The sequence below is a fragment of the Piliocolobus tephrosceles genome, chromosome 12 (genome assembly GCF_002776525.5).
Source record: "Piliocolobus tephrosceles isolate RC106 chromosome 12, ASM277652v3, whole genome shotgun sequence".
Taxonomy (NCBI): Eukaryota; Metazoa; Chordata; class Mammalia; order Primates; family Cercopithecidae; genus Piliocolobus; species Piliocolobus tephrosceles.
In genome coordinates, this window is record NC_045445.1 from 103,067,654 (window position 1) to 103,094,765 (window position 27,112).

Sequence of the window (27,112 nt, forward strand, 5' to 3'; positions counted from 1 at the left end):
GAAGAGCCCCGTTTTATAGCTGTTGCCCAGGCCAACTATTAATAATGCCTCCTTTCAATCTCAAAGGGGTCCTGGTTTGGACTCTAAAAGATATGGTCATCTTAATTACACAAGTTTAAAGATATCTTAATCTTGTTAAAAGAAAGACTCAAAATGAAAAGGTTCTTCCAAACATGACTGTGGAGTAAGCACTCAGAAATTCCTATTTCTCTACAGGGGTAGAATAGTAGTTGCTCTGGAGTTGGATTGCTAGAGTTAGAATCCTGGCTTCACCACTTAATAACCATGAAACCTTGAGCAATTTACACAATCTTTCTTTGCCTCAATTTGCTTAATCTGCAATGATGGGAATAAAACAGTACTTAAGTCATTGTAAGGATTAAATAGAATGTAATAAAATACTTAGCACTGTGCTTTGCACAGATTCTCAGTAAATGGTAGGTATCTTTAGGCGACACTAAAAAATGCCACTCTCATTTTCATTTCCCTGTTCAAGTAGTAAAACATCACATGGGTTGCTTCAAGGTATATTTACAAAGCTATTACTCTGTAAAGCATTTTAGGATAATGCTACACAACGTCTAAAATGGGTGAGATCACCAAAGACCAGCATAATTTCGTATCTGGGGCTCCTGGGAAGACCAAACTGACCCGTCACTCTCAAATTCAGTACCTTTTCCCATCCATGACAAGCAGGTTGTTGCTCCACTGAAGGATCTCTGGCAAATGTCACCAACTGTTGGAAATTCAATGGAATCCTCTTTTAGTCCTCATTGCAGCATGCTGTGGTTTTTTCAAAAGATTTAGCTTGTCTACCACCACCGTGGCCCGTTTAAGCTTCCTTCTTTGCAGTCTGTCTGCCCTTTATGTGCTGTTTCTTAGCAAGTATTTGGTCCACTTTTCTCCTCACTTGATCCTATATGATCTTACGGGCTTTAAGCACCACTTCAACGAACAGCCAGATACATACTTCTGGTCCAGGCCAATCCCAATTCCAGACTAGCATATCCAACTGCTAATTTATAAGCAAATTAGATGTCCTACAGGCAGTTCATTATCTTCTGCCTCCAGAACTCCACTTCTCTATCTCCTATTCCAGTTAGAAGCACCCTCATCCATGTGGAAGACATCTAATGAGTTTGTGGACTTTACTTCTTTCAAATTTGTGCCCTTTATCTTCACCATATCCGAAGTTCAAGCCCAAATCATGTTCCCGTGAATTTCTATGCTTTAGAACTATCCTGGCAGCAATGTAGGTAGATGGAATCTGTTGAAACAGGTAGGAATACTACTGCAAATTCATTGGTCTTCTTTTGCTTAAATCCAGTGGCTGGTTCCATATTAACTACAGGGTAAAGTCTAAACATCACTCAGCCAAGGAAACTTTCCAACTTTGGGTCCTTCCTACCTTTCCAGTTGTCTTTTAACACACCACCCTTTAGGCCAAACTACTAGAAGTTCTCAGATCTTGCTCTGTAAGGTGTGATGATGTAACCCCTGCTGCAAAGCAAACCCCAATACTACCCATCTTTTACCTCTTCCAGGTTCTGCATAACATACTTAAACCTTCCATCTTAGATGTGTGTATGGAGAGAAGGCAGGGATAATATCTTATTCATATTTGGTTTTCAGGGAATGCTAAATGAATATTGGCTAAATAAAAATCCATTCAGCCAGGCGTGGTGGTTCACACCTGTAATCCCAGCACTTTGGGAGGCCAAGGCGGGCAGATCAGGAGGTCAAGAGATTGAGACCATCCTGGCCAACATGGTGAAACCCCATCTCTACTAAAAATACAAAAATTAGCTGGGCATGGTGGCATGCGCCTGTAGCCCCTGCTACTCAGGAGGCTGGGGCAGGAGAATTACTTGAACCTGGGAGGCGGAGGATGCAGTGAGCCGAGACTGCACCACTGCACACCAGCCTGGTGACAGAATGAGACTCCATATATATATAAATCCATACAACGATAACTTAAAAATTTCATAACCAGGTTATGAAGAGCAGCAGACACTTCATTTGAGTTAAACTCGTAATACTATGTGATCTTAAATTTCAATTGACCAATTACTAGCATTTTGAAGAACCTGTCAATTTACTTTGGGAAAGTTACTTAGACCTTATTTCAAAATACAAAAGCCTCTGTAATCCCAGCACTTTGGGAGGCCGAGAGGAAGACTTGAGCTCAGGAGTTCAAGACCAGATTGGGTAACATAACGAAAATCACTACAAAAAATACAAAAATTAGCCAGGCGCGGTGGCATGTATCTGTGGTCCCAGCTACTCGGGCAGCTGAGGTGGGAGAATGGCTTGAGCCCAGGAGGTCGAAGCTGCAGTGAGTTGTGTTTGTGCCAGTGCACTCCAGCCTGGGTGAGACCCTGCCCAATCCTCCTCTTCCCCCTCCCCCCAAAAAAGACAAAATACAAAAGTCAAATGTTTTAAACTGATTTAACCTATTAAGTTCAATTGCTATACTGATTGTTAAGTTCTTGCATTCCTATTTAACTGGTGGCAATGGGAAAAGAGTATGATTTAGCTCCCACTTTCTGGATCACATCTACTTTTTCTATGCACTGTGTGATTAGCTCTTTTCTCTAAAAATGTGTGTATTAGGATGTAAACTTGTTTCATTATTAAGGCACCTAGAGTGTGCCTCAATGGGACTTGCCTATACAAATAGTAAAAAGAAAAAAAAATTATTGTCTTCTAAAATCTTAAAAATGCAATGATAAAGGATGTTCATTTGAAGATAAAAAAGCAGTTTGTGATTTCAATTATCTAATTGTATTTCAGAGTAATGTTGATGTGTTTGATTTTTACTCCCAATCCTCTACCCAAAGACTAGATTCCTGAATAAGTATTATTCTTGACATAGAATCCAAATATGAATTATACTAAATTTCTCTTAAATGTCAGATAATTTATCTAAATGTCAGATAACTTATTCTCTTAAATGTCAGATAAATTAATCTTGGCAATAAACTATCTTAAAATCATAGAAAATAAGACACTGTGTCAGTAAGATAAACTAGAACAGGTTAAGAAACATTTAGGTAGTGGTTCAGCATTCTTATAATCTTTGCTTCTTGATGGTTGGCTTGCAATTTTCGTTTGCAAAAACGTTCGTCTTGAGTTATTCTCAATAACCTTTGGATAGGAGATTTTACAAGAAAACCACTTAAAAATATTAGTGATTAAATGTCCTGAATAGCATTTAGACAAGCATTCTTGCTCTATAATTAAAACAGATTTGGAATTCTTTCCTTCTGAAATTATAATTAAGAGATGATTACTTCTAGTAGATAGCCAATATTTACCAAATTATTAACTGATCAAAAAAAGTATCTCCATGCTTTCAACCTTCAAACTGTTTCTAAGAGGATAACATACTCTAAAGCTGAAAGAGTATGTGATTAATGCAATCAGCAGGGCATTTCACTAGAAATAGAATAAGCTCTCTTTAGCCATATATATATAATCTTGATTTACAGCATTCTCTATTCTCTATGCTTCTTCACTAATGCTTCCTGGAAAATTCATACAAAGAACAATATGATTAAATGAGAGTATGTGCCAAATGCTTCAGAAAATGGAGGTACAAATGCAAGGTGCTGTTATTACAAAATGAAATACTATCATTAATTAGCAGTGACTTGTGAACGCTAATATAGATTGCTATATTTTACTAGTGATAGGGAATTTGCAGCACTCCTCCCCCAAATCATGCCATGCAAGCAAAAAAGCATGAGATTTCAAAATTGCCTAACATTAAAAAATAAGTCTCTTAATTTATTTTCATTCTAAAATAGAGCCCTTCATCCTGAATCCCCTTTTCCATATAAAATGTTACTAAGTCATGTACAGGATTTGTCAAGCCCATATAACATTCCTTTTAAAGTCTTAAGTTCAATCACTATTTGTTTTCTACTATTATACTACATTTTGGCAGCAATTGTTTATTGGTCTGTCATTGCAGTAATTGCAACTTAACAATAAACCAGTCTGACATTTTAGGTCTTGAGGATACATACCATATATATTTCTTTAAAAATAATCATACTTTTTGTAAGCAATACTTTACAGTAGACACCTCAAAAATCTACCATAGATGTGAAACTTAAAACGAGAAAAATTTAAGTTCTAAATATTTATACATATATATCCAGATTTCTATATATATTATATATACATACATAAGTATATATAAAATATATATAATCAGATTTCAAAAATGAACAAAAACTGGGCACTGTACATAAAGTCTTTTTAAAACTCAAACAATAGAAAACTCTTTAAACATTAAACAATTTTAATAAAAGTTTCTGTACAATGCTAAGCAGTTTTATTTACACATAGAAAATGTAATAGGAGTAGTGTTTGAAATTACAGAACTCCTTAAAATTTCAATGGCAGGTAAATCTGGAAAAAATAACAGCATTCCATTCACAAATATTTTCAAGCAATAAATATGTATTTATAAATAGTGTAAATTTACATCAAGATTAGAAACAAAAATCACAAATCTGAAGTTTATTCCTTAGTCTATGTGCAATCCATTACCTTTGTGACTTGGCTGTTAATTTTTTAAATGTTTTATTTAGGAACCAAAAGTGTAACCATTATGGTCTCAAAACAAGACAGAAAAACATAAAAGCAGTAAAAAAGTGTCTTACCTAACTTTTCACATTAAAAAAAAGTTGACCAAAGAAAGACTTAAAATTGCTAACTACCTTACAAAGAAATGACCAGCTAGGCTAGTATTTTTTTCCAAGGAAAACTCTGAAGGGGGAAAAGACAGATGAAAACAAATTCATCAGCCCAGAAATAGAGAAATATAAAAGAGGTTGTCTTCAAGTCAGTAGTCTGTAAGATGTTGCCAGTTTTGTCAGATATATACAAAACATGGAAATTATTATTTTTTTGTGAAGTACAGCTGATCAGCTTTGTGAGAGTCCTGGAGTAGGAGCAGTACTCTCTCCCGTCCAGTTGGTTGACACTCCGCACTTGGAAGGTTGCATAGACACAGTTTTCAGCCAGCAGCCTTACGAGATAGCTACAAAAACCAGTGGTGCAGAACTGGGTTATTTCCTGAATAGCAGAAAAGGTCTCATTTAATGTCCATGGAACAATATCAAGATGAGGCGGATGGTAATGGAGGAGCCTGAAAATAAAAATAAGGTAGGTTATTTTGATATGTAAATTGTTAATAGCTCATGGCTACAAACATATAGTCTGCTTATGAAGTTAGGGGAAATAACTCTCAAAAAGTTCAACAGCCTGCTACGCAACATAAAAGTACAACCTACCTTACTATTTCCCATTCAGCCAATTTTCCTAAGAGTCTAAGACCATTATCCTACTCAGCGTACTTGCAATTTTCTGTATTTCTTCACCAATTAGTCAAAAACTCTTGGAATGTTATTAAGTTTACCGTTTCTTTTTTTTTGAGACAGAGTCTCGCTCTGTCGCCCAGGCTGGAGTGCAGTGGCCGCATCTCAGCTCACTGCAAGCTCCGCCTCCTGGGTTCACGCCATTCTCCTGCCTCAGCCTCCCGAGTAGCTGGGACTACAGGGGCCCACCACCTCGCCCGGCTAGTTTTTTGTATTTTTTAGTAGAGACGGGGTTTCACCGTGTTAGCCAGGATGGTCTCGATCTCCTGACCTTGTGATCCACCCATCTCGGCCTCCCAAAGTGCTGGGATTACAGGCTTGAGCCACCGCGCCCGGCCTTAGTTTACCGTTTCTTAAGATTGCTTAAAAAAAGGGGGCGCTACTTGAAAAATAATTTAACAAGTTATAATTTCACTAGTGACTGTCTTCAGAATCTATCTCAGCTAGGTAATATATTTTCTTCAACATATTCCAGATAATTTTCTTCTTCAAGCAATCTTGAAGACTATTCAAGTGAAAATATCAGAAACTAAATTTCAAAAAGTTAGTTTCTGATCACATATGTGTGGGAGACAAGTACTGGAAAAAATCAACAATTCATAAATTATCTCTGTGTTTCTATTCATAAAGCTATTGATCTGCTAAAGTAAAATGCTTCCCCCAAGCATCTGCTGTCTGAAATTAAAAACTGTGTGCAATTTATAAGTATACTTGAATTTCATAAGGTTATATAACATACCAGGAAGTTAAGCTCCATTAAATATTCCCATGAGGTTAATACTTCTGGCAAGGACAAAATTTTAAACAAATACAATTAGCTCTAAAAGCAGAAGTATATTTAAAAGCACATCTACTGATTCATTTTGTGGGCTCTAATAACCTATGTACACAAACATTTTATCAACTTATCAACCGAGATAAAATGACATAAAGGATATGATAGTGTTCCATCTAAAGCACGTGAAGATTTTTAAATGTAATTGTTGTAAAATTATTTAGGCTGGTCTTACCCAGGAAGAAAACTGAAAATGATATATGCCAATTTTATAGGAATAAATACTTGGAAATGGAGGGGGAAATGATATGAATATACCCTCATGCAATATGTAATGAGCCAAAGGGAAATTTAAAATATTTCATTACCTCCTACTTATCAGGTGGCAGAACAAACACTGCTGCTTCATAACCCAGCTAACTATGTACTCACATGTTGATTTGACTTACTAATGTAAATTGGTCATAGACTTGCATCAGGTCCTCCATTTTGTACTGTTCTAGCACCACAAAATTTTCCAGGTTTCCGCTTGTTTTTCGTGCACAATCTTGGCAATGTACTATGTAGGTCTTTCGTGAATTACTCTCATTAGTGACAAAAAGCAAATCAAAAACCTCCACCTGTTTTATACAAGAGAAAAACGTATTCAATAGAGATGGTGGTATTTACTGTACTGCTTTAGTATAATCATGGAATTCTACTTGAATGAAATTGTGGACAGTGATCTCTGGTTAAGAGTAGGTGGTAAGAAAAACATGGCTGTGTTTGAGAATCTTTAACAGACCAGGTTTATTTTGCACCAAATCCAAAGACATGGGTAGTAATGCATATTTAGGGGAATAATCAAAGGGAATGACATACTCATGACAACCACTGGCAAAGCCCAGTTTAAAAGTTTGATAAAGGTCAACCTATTTTTATTTTTATTTTTATTTTTAGGGTGTATTTATAATGCCTTTTCTGAATTTATTTTACTAATACAGCCTTTTTAAGTTCACAATTTTCAAATGTTTTTCACAACAGTTGTGAAAGTTCTACAACATACAGTTAACAGAGTGTGGTGATGGAAGGGGAGGAAGATAGGTGATAAACAAAACAAAACAAATCAAATTGACCTTAGAATTCAGGAGCTCAGATTTCAATCTCCAAGAATGATTATTTGAGCTCTTTCCTTCTCAAGATATCAATATATAGTATTCTTTTTTTTTTTTAATTTTTATTTTCTTATTATACTTTAAGTTCTAGGGTACATGTGCATAACGTGCAGGTTTGTTACATATGTATACTTGTGCCATGTTGGTGTGCTGCACCCATCAACTCGTCAGTACCCATCAATTCATCATTTATATCAGGTATAACTCCCCAATGCAATCCCTCCCCCTCCCCCCTCCCCCCTCCCCATGATAGGCCCCTATGTGTGATGTTCCCCTTCCCGAGTCCAAGTGATGTCACTGTTCAGTTCCCACCTATGAGTGAGAACATGCGGTGTTTGGTTTTCTGTTCTTGTGATAGTTTGCTAAGAATGATGGTTTCCAGCTGCATCCATGTCCCTACAAAGGACGCAAACTCATCCTTTTTTATGGCTGCATCATATTCCATGGTGTATATGTGCCACATTTTCTTAATCCAGTCTGTCACTGATGGACATTTGGGTTGATTCCAAGTCTTTGCTATTGTGAATAGTGCCGCAATAAACATACGTGTGCATGTGTCTTTATAGCAGCATGATTTATAATCCTTTGAGTATATACCCAGTAGTGGGACGGCTGGGTCATATGGTACATCTAGTTCTAGATCCTTGAGGAATTGCCATACTGTTTTCCATAATGGTTGAACTAGTTTACAATCCCACCAACAGTGTAAAAGTGTTCCTATTTCTCCACATCCTCTCCAGCACCTGTTGTTTCCTGACTTTTTAATGATTGCCATTCTAACTCGTGTGAGATGGTATCTCATTGTGGTTTTGATTTGCATTTCTCTATCTGATCTTTGACAAACCTGAGAGAAACAAGAAATGGGGAAAGGATTCCCTATTTAATAAATGGTGCTGGGAAAATTGGCTAGCCATAAGTAGAAAGCTGAAACTGGATCCTTTCCTTACTCCTTATATGAAAATTAATTCAAGATGGATTAGAGACTTAAATGTTAGACCTAATACCATAAAAACCCTAGAAGAAAACCTAGGTGGTACCATTCAGGACATAGGCATGGGCAAGGACTTCATGTCTAAAACACCAAAAGCAACGGCAGCAAAAGCCAAAATTGACAAATGGGATATGATTAAACTAAAGAGCTTCTCCACAGCAAAAGAAACTACCATCAGAGTGAACAGGCAACCTACAGAATGGGAGAAAATTTTTGCAGTCTACTCATCTGACAAAGGGCTAATATCCAGAATCTACAAAGAACTCAAACAAATTTACAAGAAAAAAAACAAACAACCCCATCAAAAAGTGGGCAAAGGATATGAACAGACATTTCTCAAAAGAAGACATTCATACAGCCAACAGACACATGAAAAAATGCTCATTATCACTGGCCATCAGAGGTCAACCTATTTTTAAATCCAAAACATCAGCATACAATCAGATGTAAGTGATCATTTTTATGTATTCATAAGTACAGCATGATTTTAGAAATAATACCTCTGTCTTATACAGAAAGATTGATGAGTTACTAGGGTTCAGGTAGGATAAGGAACATCGCACCTAACTGGAATCTATCTGATCTCCTAATGACTTACTTTGGTCAGGTCATACAACATAAAAAAATCAATGGATTCAATCATTTTAAATACAGGTTGATGTTAGAATTACAGAATTTCAAGGTTTGAAATGAACCATCAACATCCTGTCTTTGGCTTATCCTTAAATTTCTTCAATGACAGAAAACTCTTATGATCTCATGTCTTCTTTTAACAGTAAACGACAATCCTAGAGTTTACCATGTTATCTATTACTGTCAACAGGCAGCAATACAAACCTAGTGACCTGAGCTAGAAAACTGGTGAGCATTCTTCAATTTGTCCTTCTACTTCAGCCATTTAATGAGGTGTTTCACTGATTTTACCCTCTAAATATTTTTTAATTCTTTCCCTTCTTTAATATTCCCATTGCCAGGTTCTAGTCTAGGCCTTAAAATAACAACTCTTAAGACCACTGCAATAGCTTATATATCACTGTCCTTTCCAACCACTTTTCTCCCTGAAACACATATCTCACCCTTAGTTGCCTGCTCAAAACCTTTTAATGGTTTCAGTGACCTTGGAATATCAAATTCCTTAAAACTATTCAAGATGTGCTACAAATTACATGCCACCAAGACTTACGAGTGGAATTTGCACAGTCTGTGTTCCAGCCAAATTGGAACACATTCAACCTTTTCTAAAACCTTTCCATTTCCCCTTTCTCTTCTTGTTCCTATAGCCCATGACAGTCTACTTCCGATTCTCATCACTTTTTTAGCCTACTGATATCATACTTTTTTTTCAAGGATGGACTCAAATGCTAATACTTTTGTGAATTCTTATGCCAATACTAGAAGAAAAAATCAGGTCATTTTCCCCCTCAGTGTTATCATTAACAGTAAATCCAACTTCACATTCATCATAGTCTCATGTACATTACAATTTGTTGTTTATAATCTGTCTGCTCCAAGTAGAATTTAAGCTCCTTCATAGCAGGCACCACATCTTTGTTCCTGCACCTCTTGCAAGCCTTGGCCACACAATCTTGACAAATGTATTGTGAATTGCACCAGAGAGGACTGATAATCGATCTGCCTAGAGTTATGCCAAACATTCAGTTTACTGGCATCTGTGTACATCTAGATTGTTCCCAGTTTAAAATCTCAGACTAAATTTGCTGATTATCATCTGTTGAAGATCTACCACAAAAATGACTCTGTAGTGAATACTTTTAAGGTTAATTCGCAGTGAAATATTGTTATTATCACACTGAATTTTAATATAATGGCTAAGTAACAAAATTGAATATAATATTAATTACTATAAAATGGATTACACAAAAGTATAAAAAGTTTTTTAAAAATAAAGAGAAATCAAAAGTGGAGAGGGAAGAGGCTTTATACAACAACTGTGGATAAGAACAATTACTTACTTCACAAATGCTACAGTAATGAGCTGGTTCTTCTTTTGTCCGCCCATGCCATATAATCTCTTTTCCTGCAGCAATAAGAGCTTCCCTCAATGTCTGACATTGCTTCAGAGTCCTTAGAAGACAATACCTATTGTGGGGGAGAAATTATTTGTGACCAGCAACTGAATATTGAATATTTTTAGCATAAAAGATATACCAACTAGAAATAATGCCAAGAGACTTGATTCTAATGTCTATGACTTCGTAATTTTTATTTCAATTTATCAAATACTCTCAGGTTTTAAAATGACAATGCTCAGGCCTGATGAAGACAATATTAAAACATTTAAAGTTGAGAAAATTGATATCTGGATATCAAAATATAATGGTCTTAGTACATAAAAACTGACTTCCTGCTTAAATGTGAGTTGCTAATTTTGGCTCTTATTTGGGCAAGTCAGTTAACCTCTCTGGGAGACAATTTCCTCATCCTTGAAATAAGGGGTGTGAATTCCAGATATGAACTTCTATGATTCTAATAAGGCAGGAAGGCACATTATATGTTTTAAATCAACACTCCCTAAACACTCATTAACAGCATCTGTACAGCTGCTTTTGAAACTCAAGTCTATAAGCAGAAAAAATATTTATGAATTTAGTCACTACAGGATACGATATTCATTTAACTATAAATACTAAAGAAAAAAGTATGTCTTCATTTTATCTTGAAGGTAACAGTGGAATCCATTCATATTAACACAATTTAACTTTTCTTATAACTTATACCTTTTCTAAACTCATACTTAGGAAGCTAACAACATAGTAAATTCTCACAATTTGTACTGATTCTCCTATAGTTTTCTGTCATTATGAGTTGTTTGCTCAATTATCTTACTCTCCTGTGAATCTTAGTGGCTCAGGTTCTCCATTTGAACGGAGAGGTTGAACTAGATGATCTCTAAGGCACTTCACAGCTCTAAAATTCAGAGACAATGAAAATATCCTAAAGAAAAGGAAATGGGTTTAGCAACTGAGTGTTGTCTTGAAAGCAAAGGTCTTATCTATTGCATTCCTGCTATCTACTTATCTACTCACCACCTAGGGCAGTGCCTAGCATATAGTAGCTTAATCAATATACAACTAAAATTCAAATTATATGTACTAAAATATTTAATTTACTTTATTTTATATTTCTTTGTTATTTTATAAGTTACTATGTTAAAATATTGTTATGTATCCGAACCCATGTATATTAACCCAGCAGTGGTTGGGGAGGCGGGGAGTAACTAAAAACATTTGTAAAACCTGTTAGCTTATTTAATAAGTATAAAACAATATTGATTTCATAGTTGTAGGCCAATTCCTTAAGTATCATATTTAAAGACTGCACTCTCAGCTTGGCTTCAACAATTCTTGCATATTTAACTTAAACATTGCTTTAGACCAGTGGTCCCCAACCTTTCTGGCACCAGAGATCGGTTTCGTGGAAGATTAGTTTTTCCACAGACCTAGGGGGAGGGGAGGGGGGAATAGTTTTGGGATGAAACTGTTCCACCTCAGATCATCAGGCATTAGCTTCTCATAAGGAGCAAGGAACCCAGATCCCTTGCATGTGCAGTTCACAATAGTGTTCCTGCTCCTTTGAGAATCTAATAACACCAGTGATCTGAAAGGAGGTGGAGCTCAAGCAGTAATGCCAGCTTGCCTGCTGCTCACCTCCTGCTGTGCAGCTCAGTTCCTAACAGGCCATGGACTGATACTGGTCTGCAGTCCAGGGGTTGGGGACCCCTGCTTTAGCCTGTGGTTGTGTGTCAAGGTTAGGACAGCTATCGATGTGTACATGCGTGCCTGTACAGAGCACCAGGGAAGGTAGCAAGTAAAAATTTAGATCATGGCAAAGACAGAATATAATTCAGACTCTGTCTCTAGCTCTTGAACAGCACCTGCTCCTCTCTTCTTCCCTCCCCATGTCCCATATAATTCACTTCTAAAGGTACAGATTTTACTGAACAAGTTTTCCAAGTAGGGCTTCAAAATAAGATCTCTTACAGAAAAATGCAGATACCATTGGAAGACTTCAAACTCAACTGTCCTTCCACATGGCCAAACAAAAATAATATAATAAAAGTAAATAAAAAATAAGAACCCGAGAGGAGCCATGTATTTGCTATTTCATATACATTATGCCAAGTAAGCCTCCTAACAACCATGTGGAGAAAGGTTATCTCTATCTTGCAAATGGGGAAAAGGGAGTGCAGGGAAGTTAAGTTTGTCTAATGTCATAAAGCTATTTAAGTGGTTGAGCTATGAGTTTTTAAAAGAAAATTTGAAGCTTCCCCTTACTATCTCACTGTACCCTTCTTTTTGGTCTCTTTTCACATCTTATTCTCACCCACTCCGCTTCTTGTGAAGATGAGATTCTTGGGCTCAGGAAGCACAGTTTTTCTAAACACAGAGCCTTGGTTCTACAGAGTATCAGACTACTTGTTACTCAGCAGATAAATTTTCATCTTCAATGCCACTGACTACTCTGGTACTTAGACTGTAGTTTACAATCTATTGTTAGTTTGGCAGTTTCATCTTAAAAAAGGCATTATATTGATTTCCTGCAAGTAACAAGGGGTCTGAGATAAGGTTGCTAAGACTAAATACTAAGCCATAAGTAGTCAGTCTGCTTCTGGAATAAATTCTGCTCCATAATTTATATTTTTTATTTTGTGTGATACCAAAAACTTAGAAAACTGACAGTTCTATTAATCTTATCTGAGGATGAATAACAAAATTGTGATTTCTCCTTGCCTTTACTTTTTTAACACTGAAAATTTTTGGTTCCTTCCCATTTTCAAAAGGCAGCAGTTGGAACAGAAGGAGAATTTAGAGAGAGAGAGAGGCTCTTATGGAGTCCACAGTAATGAGCAAGTCCTAAAAAGAAAGAATGTGATTCAACTGAAAGATAGGGAAAAATAGAAAGTAAAGTGATTTAGGGAAAGGATCCTAGTAAAGAAACAGATATAATATTTAAGACTTAACAATAACCTGTTCTGCTTTGATTAACCCCAGACTGATTTTATACAAAGACAACATTTAAGTACATTAAAGAGCTAAAAAATAAAAGCTAAACAATCAGGATTCTCATTTCCTCTTAATTTTAGTTTTGCTAAATTTCTGTAAGTTTACCTTATGGTAATTAATAATTCAATTTGTGGGCTGGGCATGGTGGCTGGTGCCTGTACAATCCCAGCACTTTGGGAGGCCGAGGCGGGTGGATCACCTGAGGTTGGGAGTTTGAGACCAGGCTGACCAACATGGAGAATCCCCGTCTCTACTAAACATACAAAATTAGCCAGGCATGGTGGCATATGCCTGTAATCCCAGCTACTGGGGAGGCTGAGGCAGGAGAATTGCTTGAATCCGGGAGGTGGAGGCTGTGGTGAGATGAGATCGCACCATTGTGCTCCAGCCTGGGCAACAAGAGTGAAACTCCGTCTCAAAAAAAAAAAAAAAAGGCATTCAATTTGCTACAAACAAAAGAATAAATCATTTGCAAAAGTTGTAAACACACAGAAGATGGAAAATGCTATTTTGCATACATGCACTTTAGAAACAAGATCAAAAATGATTTCAGCAGCTAGAAAAACAGGAAATCCTTTGACGTTTAAGGATCAGTATTGGCTTCAGGACCCAATCTCTGTTTTTAGCTGTTTGGATGCAAGACTACACAAAAAGGCAGGGGACAAAGGAAGTTCCAGAACGGAAGAAAACCATGAGGAAGGAAGAGGCTGATTGAGAGAGCTTGGCATATTTGAGGTTATATACTAGAATCTAATCCAACCAAAAAGTGATCTGCAAAGATGAAACTTAAAGAGCGATAGAATTTTAGAGAACAACTTCACACAGGGAATAGAATGAAAATACACTTGCAATATTAGAACAAGAGAACTGAATAAAATAATATGTAAATTATCAAAAGCCTTATTTATGGGCAATTAATGCACAGTATATTCATAAATCAATACATGAGGACATTAGGCAAAAAATAAACATAGTATGCTATGGATACTAAAAGGAGAGAGATCATCTTCAGGTGAGGGGAGGTAGAGAATAACAGAAGTTTTCATACAGAAGTTGAAATTTCTGAATCAATTTATTTATGAACAGGACAAAGAGATGGGGGAAGGCACATTCTGAACAGAAAGAATGCCACAATAAGGTAGTATGGGGGCTTCTTTAGGGAACAAACAACTGTTCTTACAAGATTTTAATCTTCGCATGAGGTTTCTGGGGCAGGAAATAATAGGAATGAAGCTGTAATATTATATTACATCAAAGTTAAGACAACACTGGGGGTTACTCTGACATTCTAATGGCAATGTGACTCAGTTTCCAAAGTAAGTTACCAAACAAGTATCAATGTGGAGATAGATGAAATATGGGTTAACTTGGTATTGCACTTTGAAATGCTTTATGGTAACAGTCTCAGCCACTGAGAAGTAGATAACAAATTAACGAACACCAAGAGGTGCCTTGTTCTGCCCAGTCTGCCTTACTGAAAGAGCCATGCAGGAAAAGCAAGCCCACATATGAGCTCTGAAAACTCTCTTGCCACCTGTCACTCCAGGGTTGTGTTCTCCTAGGACAACAGTGGGTATATGAATGTCAATAAGGAATCTAACAGTTTTATTTACACCAACCACATGGCTGAAAATCAAGGTCTCAGTCAATGATAAAATGCGTATCTTAAGAACGTTTAAGCTCCTAGATGGAAAAAAAAAAGCATGAAAGCAGATATATATTAACCATGAGAATGCAGTTTTAGAATTTTTAGATTTTGTTTGGTCAGTGTTATCAAAAAGCATTATATATCAAACCCAACAGAATATTAGAATACTGCCAGGACTACAGCAGTAGGATCAATGCTAACTATGGACTGGTCTTTATGGCTATACCATTATCTACGCACACTGTTGGAAAAATCTTGTTCCATTATTAGGTCAAATGGGTGTGGACTAAAGAGTTGTATAACACTATAATACCGTATTTATCCATTTAAATAAGGGAATCAAAGGGGAGTTAATACTTATGAGTTTGCTTTAATTTACATTTTGGAATTCTGTGTTTGTGATAAAGTATATTTTATTTAGGTAGGTAAGGTAATAACCTATAATGTATGTGAAAGAAAAGGGAGCAAAAAAATTCTTAGTTCTAAAAAAGATCTAACTTGTCTGATAAGATTCACTAGGTCACCATGAAAAAGGTTCCCAGAGTTCTTGGGATAGAGCTCTGAAAACCTATTTTAATAAGAGTTCCAGGTGATTCTTGTGATCAGCAAGTAAGAGAACCAGCACAAATCTCTTACTTCATAAGTGTCAAAATTAAAACCAGTGTCTCAGATTTGTAGTGTATTTTTCAATAGACACTGGTAAAATATCAACCTCACAAATCACTGCGTTTTTAGGGTTAGAGCCTTTAAGAGACCATAGAAAGAGCTGTAGAGTGGGCAAGAGCAGACTCTATACCTAGACTGTCTGGGTTCAAATTCCAGCTGCACACTTCTTTCTGTGCCTCAATTTCCTCAGCTGAAAAAAGGGGATATTTAACTTACAGTGCTGTTATAAGGATTACATATGTTATATAAAAGACTTGTGCCTGGCAGTTAATGCTCAATAAATGTTAATTATTTGAACATGACATGTCAAATTCCTAAACTGTATTAAAATAATCATATAATTACTAAATTAAAGTTATTTAATTTGAAAAAATTGTATGATGAATGCCAACTCAAAGTATAATAGTTAACACACCAAAAAGAAAATGAAACAAGGTTATTCAAAAGGTGTTTAGTCTGGATTCCATTAGATAAGGGTTTTTCAATCTCAGCACTATTGGTATTTATAGCTGGGTAATTCTCTGTTATGGGGAGCTGTCCTGTGCACTGCAGGATATTTAACAGCAGCATTCCTAATCTCTACTCAAAAAACCTAGTAGCATCTCTCCCACTCAAGCCATGATACTGGCATATGTCCCCTGGGAAAGGAAAGCAGGGGGAGGAAAAACTGTCCACATTTGAGAACCACTATACTAGGTCCAAGAATATTAACTAAAAAAAGAAGGTAATTGGGGTTTCTATAAAATAGTAATAATTACAACAACAACTACCATTTGCTGAATGCTTACCCTATGCTAAGACTCACATAACAGTCATAAAAGTTATTTTAGAAAGACAGCATTATCCCCATTTTTCCAAAGAGGAAATAAAGACTAATAGGTTTAGTAATTTGTCCGCAATCCCCCAGCCAGTAAATGAAGAAGCTAAGATATGAAGGCAGATTAGATTCCAGAAAACTACACAATGCTGCCCTTCCTGTAATATTTTACTGGGATATTAAATAGTGTAGACTCTAAGACTTAGGAAAATAAAAAAGGATGGGCAAATAATGAACACATAGTGATCATATATACACAAAAGGCACAGAGAAAGCACATAAAACATTAATATTGTGCATATAAGATGGCACATTTAAAAACTGAAATGTTGGCCAGGCATGGTGATTCATGCCTGTTAATCCTAGAACTTTGGGAGGCTGAGGCAGAAGGATCCTTTGAGCCCAGGAGTCTGAGACCAGCCTGGGCAACATAGGGTGACCCTGTCTTTATTTTTTTAATTAAAAAAAAGAAACAGAAAAAGAAAAATTATAAAACAGTGCTTTATAAGATGGTCAAAAGAATGACAAAATAATATGACAAGAAATTAAGTTTGTGGGGGAGTGGTTTTCAATGAGCTCGGCACTGTTGAAATTTAAGAGAACTTATTTTCAACCATTGGCTTATATGTTATTAGTATTTTTAGAATGTGTTATTGTATGGCAGATTACAGGGGGTAAGACAAATGAATGTGTATCTTGAAAATTAACTTTCTACTCCTCAGCATACTATTTGATATGCTCCTCCTAAATCTAAGACTTCCTAACATTACACTTTTCAGAGGAAAATGCACTCCTTGGCATTCTGTTTTTGACATACTAAAATTTGAAAATTTACTAAACTACTTATCGTGGTGATTTAAGTGGAACTCACAAAGTTGCTGGTGAACAAACCAACGTTTCCAATGTATTGGAAACATACTACCATTACACTAGCTTGACAACGGTCCAACATGACTGTAACAACTTATAGCATATTTGTTGGGGGTCGGCTTTATGAACTGCACCTATAAGTCTATTTATTCTGAAAGCCTGTTATCTACAGGGAAATCTCATCAGTACCAACAGTCTGCAGAGCTCATGTCCTGCACTAACACTTGATTCCTTTCAAATGTCCTGTTAAAAAAAATACTTCAGAAGGCAAAACAAGGAATATAAGAGTCTTATGAAAATGACATAAAGAGTCTTAGTATTGTACAAAGAGAAAAATAAAATATAGGCCAAAGTACTGTATCTCAAATATCTTAAAATGGGAATCGTGAATTTGCAGAGTGACGGTTTTTTTTTGTTTTTGTTTTTGTTTTTTTTGAGACAGAGTCTCGCTCCATCACCCAGACTAGAGTGCAGTGGCTCAATCTTGGCTCACTGCAACCTCCAATTCCCGAGTTCAAGTGATTCTCCTGCCTCAGCCTCCCAAGTAGCTGGGACTCCAGGTGTGTGCCACCACACCCAGCTAATTTTTTATAGTTTTAATAGAGATGGGTTTCACCTTGTTAGCTGGGGTCTCGATCTCTTGACCTTGTGATCTGCCCGACTTGGCCTCCCAAAGTGTTGGGATTACAGGCGTGAGCCACGCGCCTGGCGAGGGTTTCTTTTAAATCTTAATCTACCAGTTGTAAAATTAAAACCACAGGATAAAAATCATATACTATGACAAAGATGGGTTAAAAAGTAACAATAATATCCTCACCCCTAATTTTAAGTTTTCAAATTGCCTTTTTAGTAAAACTTAATTTACTCAGGACCCACTAAGGAAAATATCTCTGACATAGTTATGCTGGAGTGAGGCAGGAGTTAAACAAAAGTAAACATCATTAGTAGTTTTTGTCAAAAATTTATCCCAAATACAATCATGAGAAAACAAATGCAGAATGTAGAACTCCGCACAACACGAAGGTATGCTGTCTTCAAAAAGAAAATGTCATTAAAAAAAGACTTTCACAGGTTTAAAAGAGACTAAAGAAGACATAATGACTACATACTCAAATGTGAACCTTAATTCAATATGGATAAGGGTGGTAGAGTGAGCAGAGGCAAGCGCTTAAAAAAAAAAAAAAAGACATTTTTGGATAGTTGGGGAAATCTAAATGTGGACTGTGTATTAACTCATACTACAGAATTTCATGTTTCCTAAATATGGTAAACCATGTTACAGGTATGTAGGAGAATAACCTTATTCTTAAGACGCAGGATGAAGTATTTGAAGCGATATGTCATGATGTCTGCAAATTACTTTTTCATATAGCTCATATGAAAAAGTGCGTGCAAGCATGTATGCGTATACAGAGACTGCTGAATAAATGTGGCAAAAACTTAACTGATGAATCCAGATGAGGTTACACAGGTATTCGTTGTACTATATTTCAACTTTTTTTTGTAGGTTTAAGAAATTTCAAAGTAAAAGTTGGAGGAAAAATTATAAACAAGTTGGGGAGGAGTACAGCAATGTGTTACACATGTAAATTTTATATATTTTAAAGGAGACTAGATATATTAACCTGGAAAAACTGTCACAGTTGAATGAATTAAAGGAGATCAGTACCCTTGATCTTAAAGTTTTCCTTTATTCATTTCTTTGTATGGGCACTGCTCTACCTTAAAAATAGCTAATGGTTAGGAAAACTCAACAGCTAACACCTTAGCAGTGATTGCCTATCAGCCAGCTGAGGAGTATTATCTCAGACTCCTTTTCTAAGCAATAGAACCATACATCCATCTAGCTGCTATTTAATAGAAATTTCAACTTAAATCTTGTAGGAGCAATTCAAGTTCTGCATGTCTAAAGCTAGTCGAGTTGATAACCATCATTCTCTACACCCAACTCATTTCTTCTTTATCCCCAACTTCATCAATAAGCACAAATGTTCCACTGTCTGGCCCAAGCCAAAGTCCAGCAATACAGATTTCTCCCTCAACTCTACCACCAATCAATCACCAAGTGTAGTCTATTTTACCCTCTAATCTTTGTCTCTCCTTTTGTCTGAACTGGAGCAATTACCTTCTAATTTATGCCTCTAAATCTTCTGCTTTCCATTTAATGCTTCATCTTGCTACCAAGTGATCCAACATGCAAATTTGACCATTATTTAAAATATTAAAAATGATAAAGACGTCTCATTGGCAGTCATTGCCAATGTGAAGTCTACCTGAAATTTTTAGCAACGAAAATTTAAATCTATCTTCAGCTAACATGAACACACAAGTATGGCATAAACCAGGGAAAGACACTTAAAAGTTTGGTCTAAAGGAGAAATTAAAATTAAGTTCATTTGCAGAGAAAAGTTATTTCATTTAACAGTTAAATGAAGTCAAAAGAGAAAGTTATGCATTGAGCTGCCACTTAAATTTTCCTAAGGAGTTAGGCTGTGAACTTTTAAGTCGAGTTCACTGCATTATCAAATGAAAGAAGTAATCAAGATAATATATATTCTTTGGACTTATGTCAACATAGGAAATATCTGGAAGAATGTGAAGCAGAATACGATTAATGTATTTTAGCAAAATGGCTAGGTTGTAGAAATTCGAAGAGATTTACTAAATGACTTACTCAGATAAACAGAACTTTATGGAATCACAGGGTCCTTAAAGACCAGACTTGAATGGAAAAGTACAGAGAAAAAGCAAGAGTGATATTGACTTGCTTAAAGAACTACAGGCGATTCATTCTCAAAATGATAATGAGGAGTCAGGAGGTGACAACAGAAGAAAACACCATTTCCCATTATTAAATAACCCAGTGCAAATACAGGTTCATAATCCCTTATTATAATCCCACAAAATTTTCATAAATCTTGCATAAACTCAAGTGGCACTGAAATTTGACCTGGGGCTACTTATAGTATTCACTGAGCTCATTAGAGTGACTATTTCTATGTTTTAGTGCTGAAATATTAATATGTTTGATCCCAGGATACTGCAACAGACCCTGCTGGGAAGGTACAATATATTATAAATGTACTCAATAACCTTTTCTAAATCTAAAAAACATTATTTTCTTCTAAACTTTAAGTTCAGGGGTACACGTGGTCTGTTATAGGTAAGCTTGTGTCATGGGGGTTTGTTGCACAGATTATTTTGTCACACAGGTATTAAGTCTAGTATCCATTAGTTATTTTTCCTTTCTCTCCTCCCACCCTCCACACTCCAACTGGTCCTAGTGTCTGCGGTTCCCCTCTATGCGTCCATGTGGTCTCATAAGTTAGCTCCCACTTATATACCACATTTTCTTTATGCAGTCTACCATTGATGAGCATTTAGGTTGATTCCATGTCTTTGCTATTGTGAATAGTGCTGCAATTAATAGATGTGTGCATGTATCTTTATGATAGAATAATTTATATTCCTTTGGTTATATACTCAGTAATGGGATTGCTGAGTTGAATGGTAGTTCTGCTTTTGGCTCTTTGAGGAATCACCACAATGGCTTTCCACAATGGTTGAACTAATTTACAATCCCACCAACAGTGTAAGTGTTCCTTTTTCTCCACATCCTTGCCAGCACCTGTTATTTTTTAACTTTTTAATAATAGTAATTCTGACTGGTGTGAGATGGTATCTCATTGTGGTTTTGCTTAGCTCCAAAACACATTTGGCCTAAAGGATTTACAATAAGAGACTGCGAAGCTGTAGTACTTCCGGTGAAGCCTTTACTGAACCTTCCACTCTTTCAGAAGAGCCTTCCTCTATGCTGCCCCACCATGGTTTCTTACCAATCTCTCTATCATTAAAGATCACATGTTTTAATGGTTTGACGGTTTCTCAATTCACTTTGAGCAGTCTGAGAAGTGATCAAATCCTTTTCACCTAGCACAAACATGGGTAACAATGCAGTACACAATAAACATTTACCGAATAAAAAGAACTGGGTAGAGCTGAGGGAGCGAGCAGATGAGAAGGCACAAGGAGAATTTTGCTTACATTCTTTTTGGTTGAGCGGGCTTACCACTTAACTATGAAAGCCTAAAAATTACACACTGTAGATTCACAGTATTTAAGAATTAAAAATAACAATTCAGGGGGAGAGTTAAGGAAGAAGACTATGTTTGTATATCTTCTCCATTTCATTTCTTACATTTAGCCGATATTTTTTCTTTTAATATAGCCTATAATTCGTATGCTCAACATATACAGAATTAATGCTTTATTAAAAGATGACTCAAAGGAAAAAAAGGGGGAGATGTAAAAATTGCAGTTCATATTAAAGATGGTTTAAAATAGCAAATGGAGTGGTAAAAATATTAATAAATAGAAAACAATTCAAGCACAAATTTAAAGGCAGCAGTGGGAGAAATGGCTAACAAGGCAAGTGGGAATCAGATTTGAGGCATTCACATGCCAGGCTTAAAAAGGTAGATTTCTGAAGAAAGTGTACATTAGTGCCTTTGCAGATGTACAACAGTTGGTCACTGGTGACCTCAACAAGAGAAATGCTGGGCTTACCAAGGGTAGAAAGCCAAACTGCTGTGGGTGGCAGAGTGAACAGGAGATGAAGAAAATAACTCAGAGCAGAGGGAAGGAATGGCAAGGGAGAACCATTTATTAAGAACTGGCACAGCTCACAAACCAGAAAAAACCAACACCACTTCATTTGTTGGCAGGAACTACTAGATTTGAAGACCAGAGCAATGATGTGGATATAACAATTACACGGCAAAACTGTGCTTGTGGAAAAAGACCTCCTCCTCTATTTCTGCAACAATTCAGTCTCCATGCTCTCCTGTTATCTAGCTCACCTATTTCTTTTTCTTAAACAGGCATATCCCCCACAAAGTGCTACCCCTAACTTTTTCTTTCCTTTTCCTCTCAAGACAGTCACAAACTCCTAGGTAGATGACTCCCTAGTCAGCTTCTTCTAAATAGCTCTATCCAACTCTTTTACTGGCTCCCCAAACTTGTCCCCAAATGAAGTCATGTGCCATAGATTCACTCAAGCACTTTCACAGACAGATAGGGGTTTAAATCTTGGCTCTACCTCTAGTCAACTGAATGACCTTGGGATACTGTGAGAAATAAGTGAGTACAGTCTGGGAAGCACTTTGCTCAGTGCTTGGCTAAGTACTAAGCCCGATTTATTAACTAGCAATATTACTAAACCATCTAAGTATCCAGACTTAAAAGCCAAAGAATCTTTGATTCACTCCTTCCTCTTACTATCCAAAAGTTTGCTCCATTTAATAGCTAGAAACACCTTTATGAAACCTAAATTAGATCATATTAATTAAAAACCCACCAAGAGCTCTCCAACAGAAGAAAGTCTTAAGTTTGGTACACAAAGCATAATCGGCTTCTAACCAACTTTTACAACTATATCTTATTCTACTACTCATCACACATTGCGCTCAAGCCAAAACATACCACCAATTATTGTCAATAAACATATAGCAGTTGTATCGTATATACATTTAAGCTCACGCAGATGCACAGCAGGGAGGGTAATCAGGAGGGAGGGCAAAAAAGGGAGGTATGGGGGAGAGAATGACAGCAGGAGGAAGAGAACATGAGTTGGAGTATACATTTGCTATTCTTCTCCAGAGTTCCTCTGAGCCTTTCAGAATTACCATGTTGAGCATGACTTTAGTGGTTGAAGACTAGAGTTATTCATACAACATGGCCTCACTACATAAGCCAACTATTTGCCTGGCGCTCAAGTGAAGAAAAGGGATTTACTCCTTCACTGGACGAAAATGTAACTGTGCTGGACTTAAGGAGATATGCTAAGTAGGCTATTTTATGGATGAACTGGGGCATCTTTCTGATGGTGCAAGAGTCTGGTTTTAAGCTGGCTTAAGTGCTATTCCTTTCTCTTCTCCCTGCCTCCTCATTTTCACCCATCACACAAAATACATTCTTCCTCAGAATACACAGTTTTTTTAAAAAAAAAAAACCTCTCTGACTCCTTGGGCTGGAAACTTCAGTGGATCTATCACCGAATTTCTTTCAATCTATTTTATTTAATTGCACTAAGAAAGGACCTATACCATGTATTTATAAACCCTAAGAGCCTAGCCTAGAGCCTTGTATACATTAAGCAAAGACTCATTAAATCAAAGAAAGGGCGGTGGCTCACGCCTGTAATCCCAGCACTTTGGGAGGCCGAGGCGGGCGGATCACGAGGTCAGGAGATCAAGACCATCCCGGCCAACACGATGAAACCCCGTCTCTACTAAAAACACAAAAAATTAGCCGGGTGTAGCGGCGGGCACCTGTAGTCCCAGCTACTCAGGAGGCTGAGACAGGAGAATGGCGTGAATCCAGGGGGCGGAGTTTGGAGTGAGCCGAGATCGTGCCACTGCACTCCAGTCTGGGTGATAGAGCGAGACTCCGTCTCAAAAATAAATAAATAAATAAAAAACAAAGAAAGGGAGCCGTGTTGGCTGCTGAAAAGTACATTTTTGGCAATGGCTCAATGACAATTATTTCAAAAAGGGAGGCTTGTAAAGCAAGGCCTAGGGGTCTAGAGTTGTGGTTAACATTTTCAATTGGTGCGTCAATAGGTACTCAAGCTGGGAGAAGAACTGTTAATATCACGAGGAATACAATCAAGATTTAAATGATCAGACATTTTGTAGTATAGGGCAAAATGGAGTATAGATAAGAATGTAAGTGCATCTAGGTTAAAAAAAAAAAAGAAGAAATAAACAGTATCACTATAAATTATGAAAAACACCCAAATTTTGTATGTCTGACCTCAACACAAGACAACTTTATAACAACATAAATGTCGATACCTCAACATTTTAAATATTGAGAGGAACAATGATAAACTGGAAGGAGTCTCAAAGGATAACAAGTATATTGAGGGTGGGGTAGGGAATGAAAAAGATGATACAGGTGACTAATGTTTAAATTAATGACAATCAGACAACAAGAAGAAAAGACTATGGGTAAGTTTTCCTTGGTTCCTTTCTCCCTCTCACCCAACCACCTAATTTATGAACAAGTTCTATGAGCTTTAGCTCCACAAGACTCCCTAGTTTGACCCCTCTCTCTATTTTTACAGGGAAATCTCTGTCCAGGTTGGTCTGTACTGTTACAATTGCCTCCTAATTTGTCCTCCCTACTTCTAAGCTTACCCCTTGGAACCCATTCCACACAAAGCAACTAGATCCATTTTCTTTTTTTCTTTTTTTTTTTGAGACAAGTCTCGCTCTTTCACCCAGACTGGAGTGAAGTGGGGCCATCTTGGCTCACTGCAACCCCTGCCCCACCACCCCCGCTGCCTCAGCCTCCAGAGTAGCTGGGATTACAGGCACCCGTCACCATGCCTGACTAATTTTTGTATTTTTAGTAGAGATAGGGTTTCACCAAGTTGGCCAGGCTGGTCTCAAACTCCCGATCTCAAGTGATCTGGCTTACCTCGGCCTCCCAAAGTGCTAGGATTATAGGCATGAGCCACTGCGCCCAGCCACTAGATCCATTTTCTAAATTTAAAGTGAAACCTATTCCTTTCCTGCTTAAAACCCTCTATGGCAAGCTGTAACACCTATAATTAATATATAAACTTCTTACCATGTCCAGAAAGCCCATGAACGATCTCGTTCCTGCTTGCTTAGTTAAGTTTATCGCCATCACTCTTCCTCTCATTCAGCTGTAGTCACCCTGACCTTTTTGTCCCATAAACATGCCAAAGTTATTCCCAATTTAGCCTTCACCTGTTCTCTGTATATGGAAGGTTCTACCCATAGATCTCTGTGTAGTTGATTTCACCTCATTATTCAGGGCTAAGCAGAAAACTCACATTCTCAGACTCGTTAAGCAAAAGGAGCACTCTGACCTTCCCTCCTCCCAAATATTATTGTATTTTATCTTATTCATACAAATAAATTATACTGGGGGTTTCTTTCTTGTCCTACTAGAATTTAAGTCTCCAGAGGACAGGAATTTCATCTTAAACATTGGTATGTCTATCAACAGTGTCTGACATAGAGTTAGTTTTCAAACATTTGTTGAATGGGATTTATTCTGCATCAATCCGAAATATACTCAGGAAATCGGGACCAAATGACAGGTAGACTTTAGGTTATTCTGTAAACAACTTGCAAGAATTATAGTGAGGTGAAAGTAATGTTTAAGAAGTCACTGGATGATCACAAATTATGAATACAGATAAGATTACTATATTAAGTAGGAGCTGATTAAGTGACCTGAAAATCCTTTCCAATTATAAAATCCTAATCTACTCATAATGTAATGAGTTACTTTCAGTCTATATAGCTGTTAGATAAATGGCTTCTATATTGAACTACTTTTAAGTGATCTGACTTAGCATCTAGTTTATGACTACCTCCAACTTACTAAATACCTTTAGTGACTTTAGGTCACTTTTGTTTCAAAAAATAACACTGAACTTGCTATTCAGGGTAAAGTACCATTCTGATGTATAACAGGATAAATGGAGAGACAATTCCCCGCCCCACTATAAATTATATTTATGGAAAGTATGGTATGTAAGATCCAATGTTCTAAAGAATTTGTATATTACTCACTGTAATTTGGTTTTTGGTCCTTTTTGTCTCCCCTACCCTTTTACCTATAACTAGATAAAATGGTGCAACTGAGAAAAGACCGTCATAAAATAATTCATTGGCATGTTGCCTTGGCCACACAACTTTTGTTTAAATAAAAGTTTGGATCTAGATTCGAAATCATTTTAACAAACCAGGACTACTTTCAAAAGACAGCATTTTGAAAACAACACATGCTGACCAAATTATCTGTAGGAGAAATACTTAATGTAAACACTATTTTAACAAAGACTAAGACAAACTTATTTAATCAATGAATATAAAGCAGTGTATCCCAAAATGAGCTTTTGAGAAAACTAATTCTTCAAAAGATACTGGTCAAATAAGTTTGGGAAATACTGTATACTGTAACTCTTCTCCCTCATTCACAAATTACATTAACACGTACAGTATCTAAAATATTTTACAAAAAATAAATAAAAATAAAGGACTTGTCCACTTGCTGAACTTTAATCTATCATTTCCCATATTTCCTTAGCCAGAATTTCCCATCTTTTGGGGACAGAGCTAGTAGTGGAAAACACAGTTTAGGGAAACACTGCTATATAGCACTGTTTGAAAACAGTACCTCTAAATAGATTTACAAAATGGCTAAGATAGAAACTGTGAAAACAAATGTGAAGCTTACTGGTACATATGTATTCAAACTAGGGTCCTAGATAAGAATTTACATAACTTATACTAAATTTTTTTAAGTAGCTCAGAAAAGAGACACTTTAAAAGATAGATGATTTAATTAAAAATTTAAAAATTAGCATTAGTCAAATCCCTATATTAACTGCTAATTTGTCTGTGACAACAAATATTCTGTGATGCCATTGTCCCCTCAAGTTACTAATGGTAGATTTTCAATATTAAAACTAAAGTTATCCTGGGATATCAGGTGGTTCAGAGGGAAATGGGAAAGAAGCACAGGTTTGTGACTCTACTGATTTATAATCATATGTTTCTTTTTTTCCTTTCTGTACCATAGTGGGCTAGTTGCAAGGGAAAAATGTTTTTAACATGTGGATTCTCATATTACATTCTGCTAGACTTCTGGACCACTTTGCTTTGATGTCAACATAATTCTAAGGGAGAAAAAAAACTTAATAGTTAACACTCCCCAAAAAGAGAGGGACTACAG

At 36.6% G+C, this 27,112-nt stretch overlaps 1 protein-coding gene across 8 annotated transcripts in view; it reads right to left on the bottom strand.

Annotated features, from left to right (window-relative positions):
• Positions 1–4,289: 4,289 nt before the first annotated feature.
• Positions 4,290–27,112, bottom strand: part of KDM6A (lysine demethylase 6A) — a 229,722-nt gene continuing 206,899 nt past the window's right edge. For all 8 annotated transcript variants that reach the window (XM_023202740.1, XM_023202739.1, XM_023202736.1 and 5 more), the window contains 3 exons: positions 10,284–10,410; positions 6,615–6,785; positions 4,290–5,161 (listed from right to left, as the gene is read on the bottom strand). In XM_023202740.1, coding sequence (XP_023058508.1) covers positions 5,132–5,161; positions 6,615–6,785; positions 10,284–10,410 — 328 coding nt within the window. In that variant the 3' untranslated portion in view covers positions 4,290–5,131. The remainder of the gene's footprint in view (positions 5,162–6,614; positions 6,786–10,283; positions 10,411–27,112) is intronic.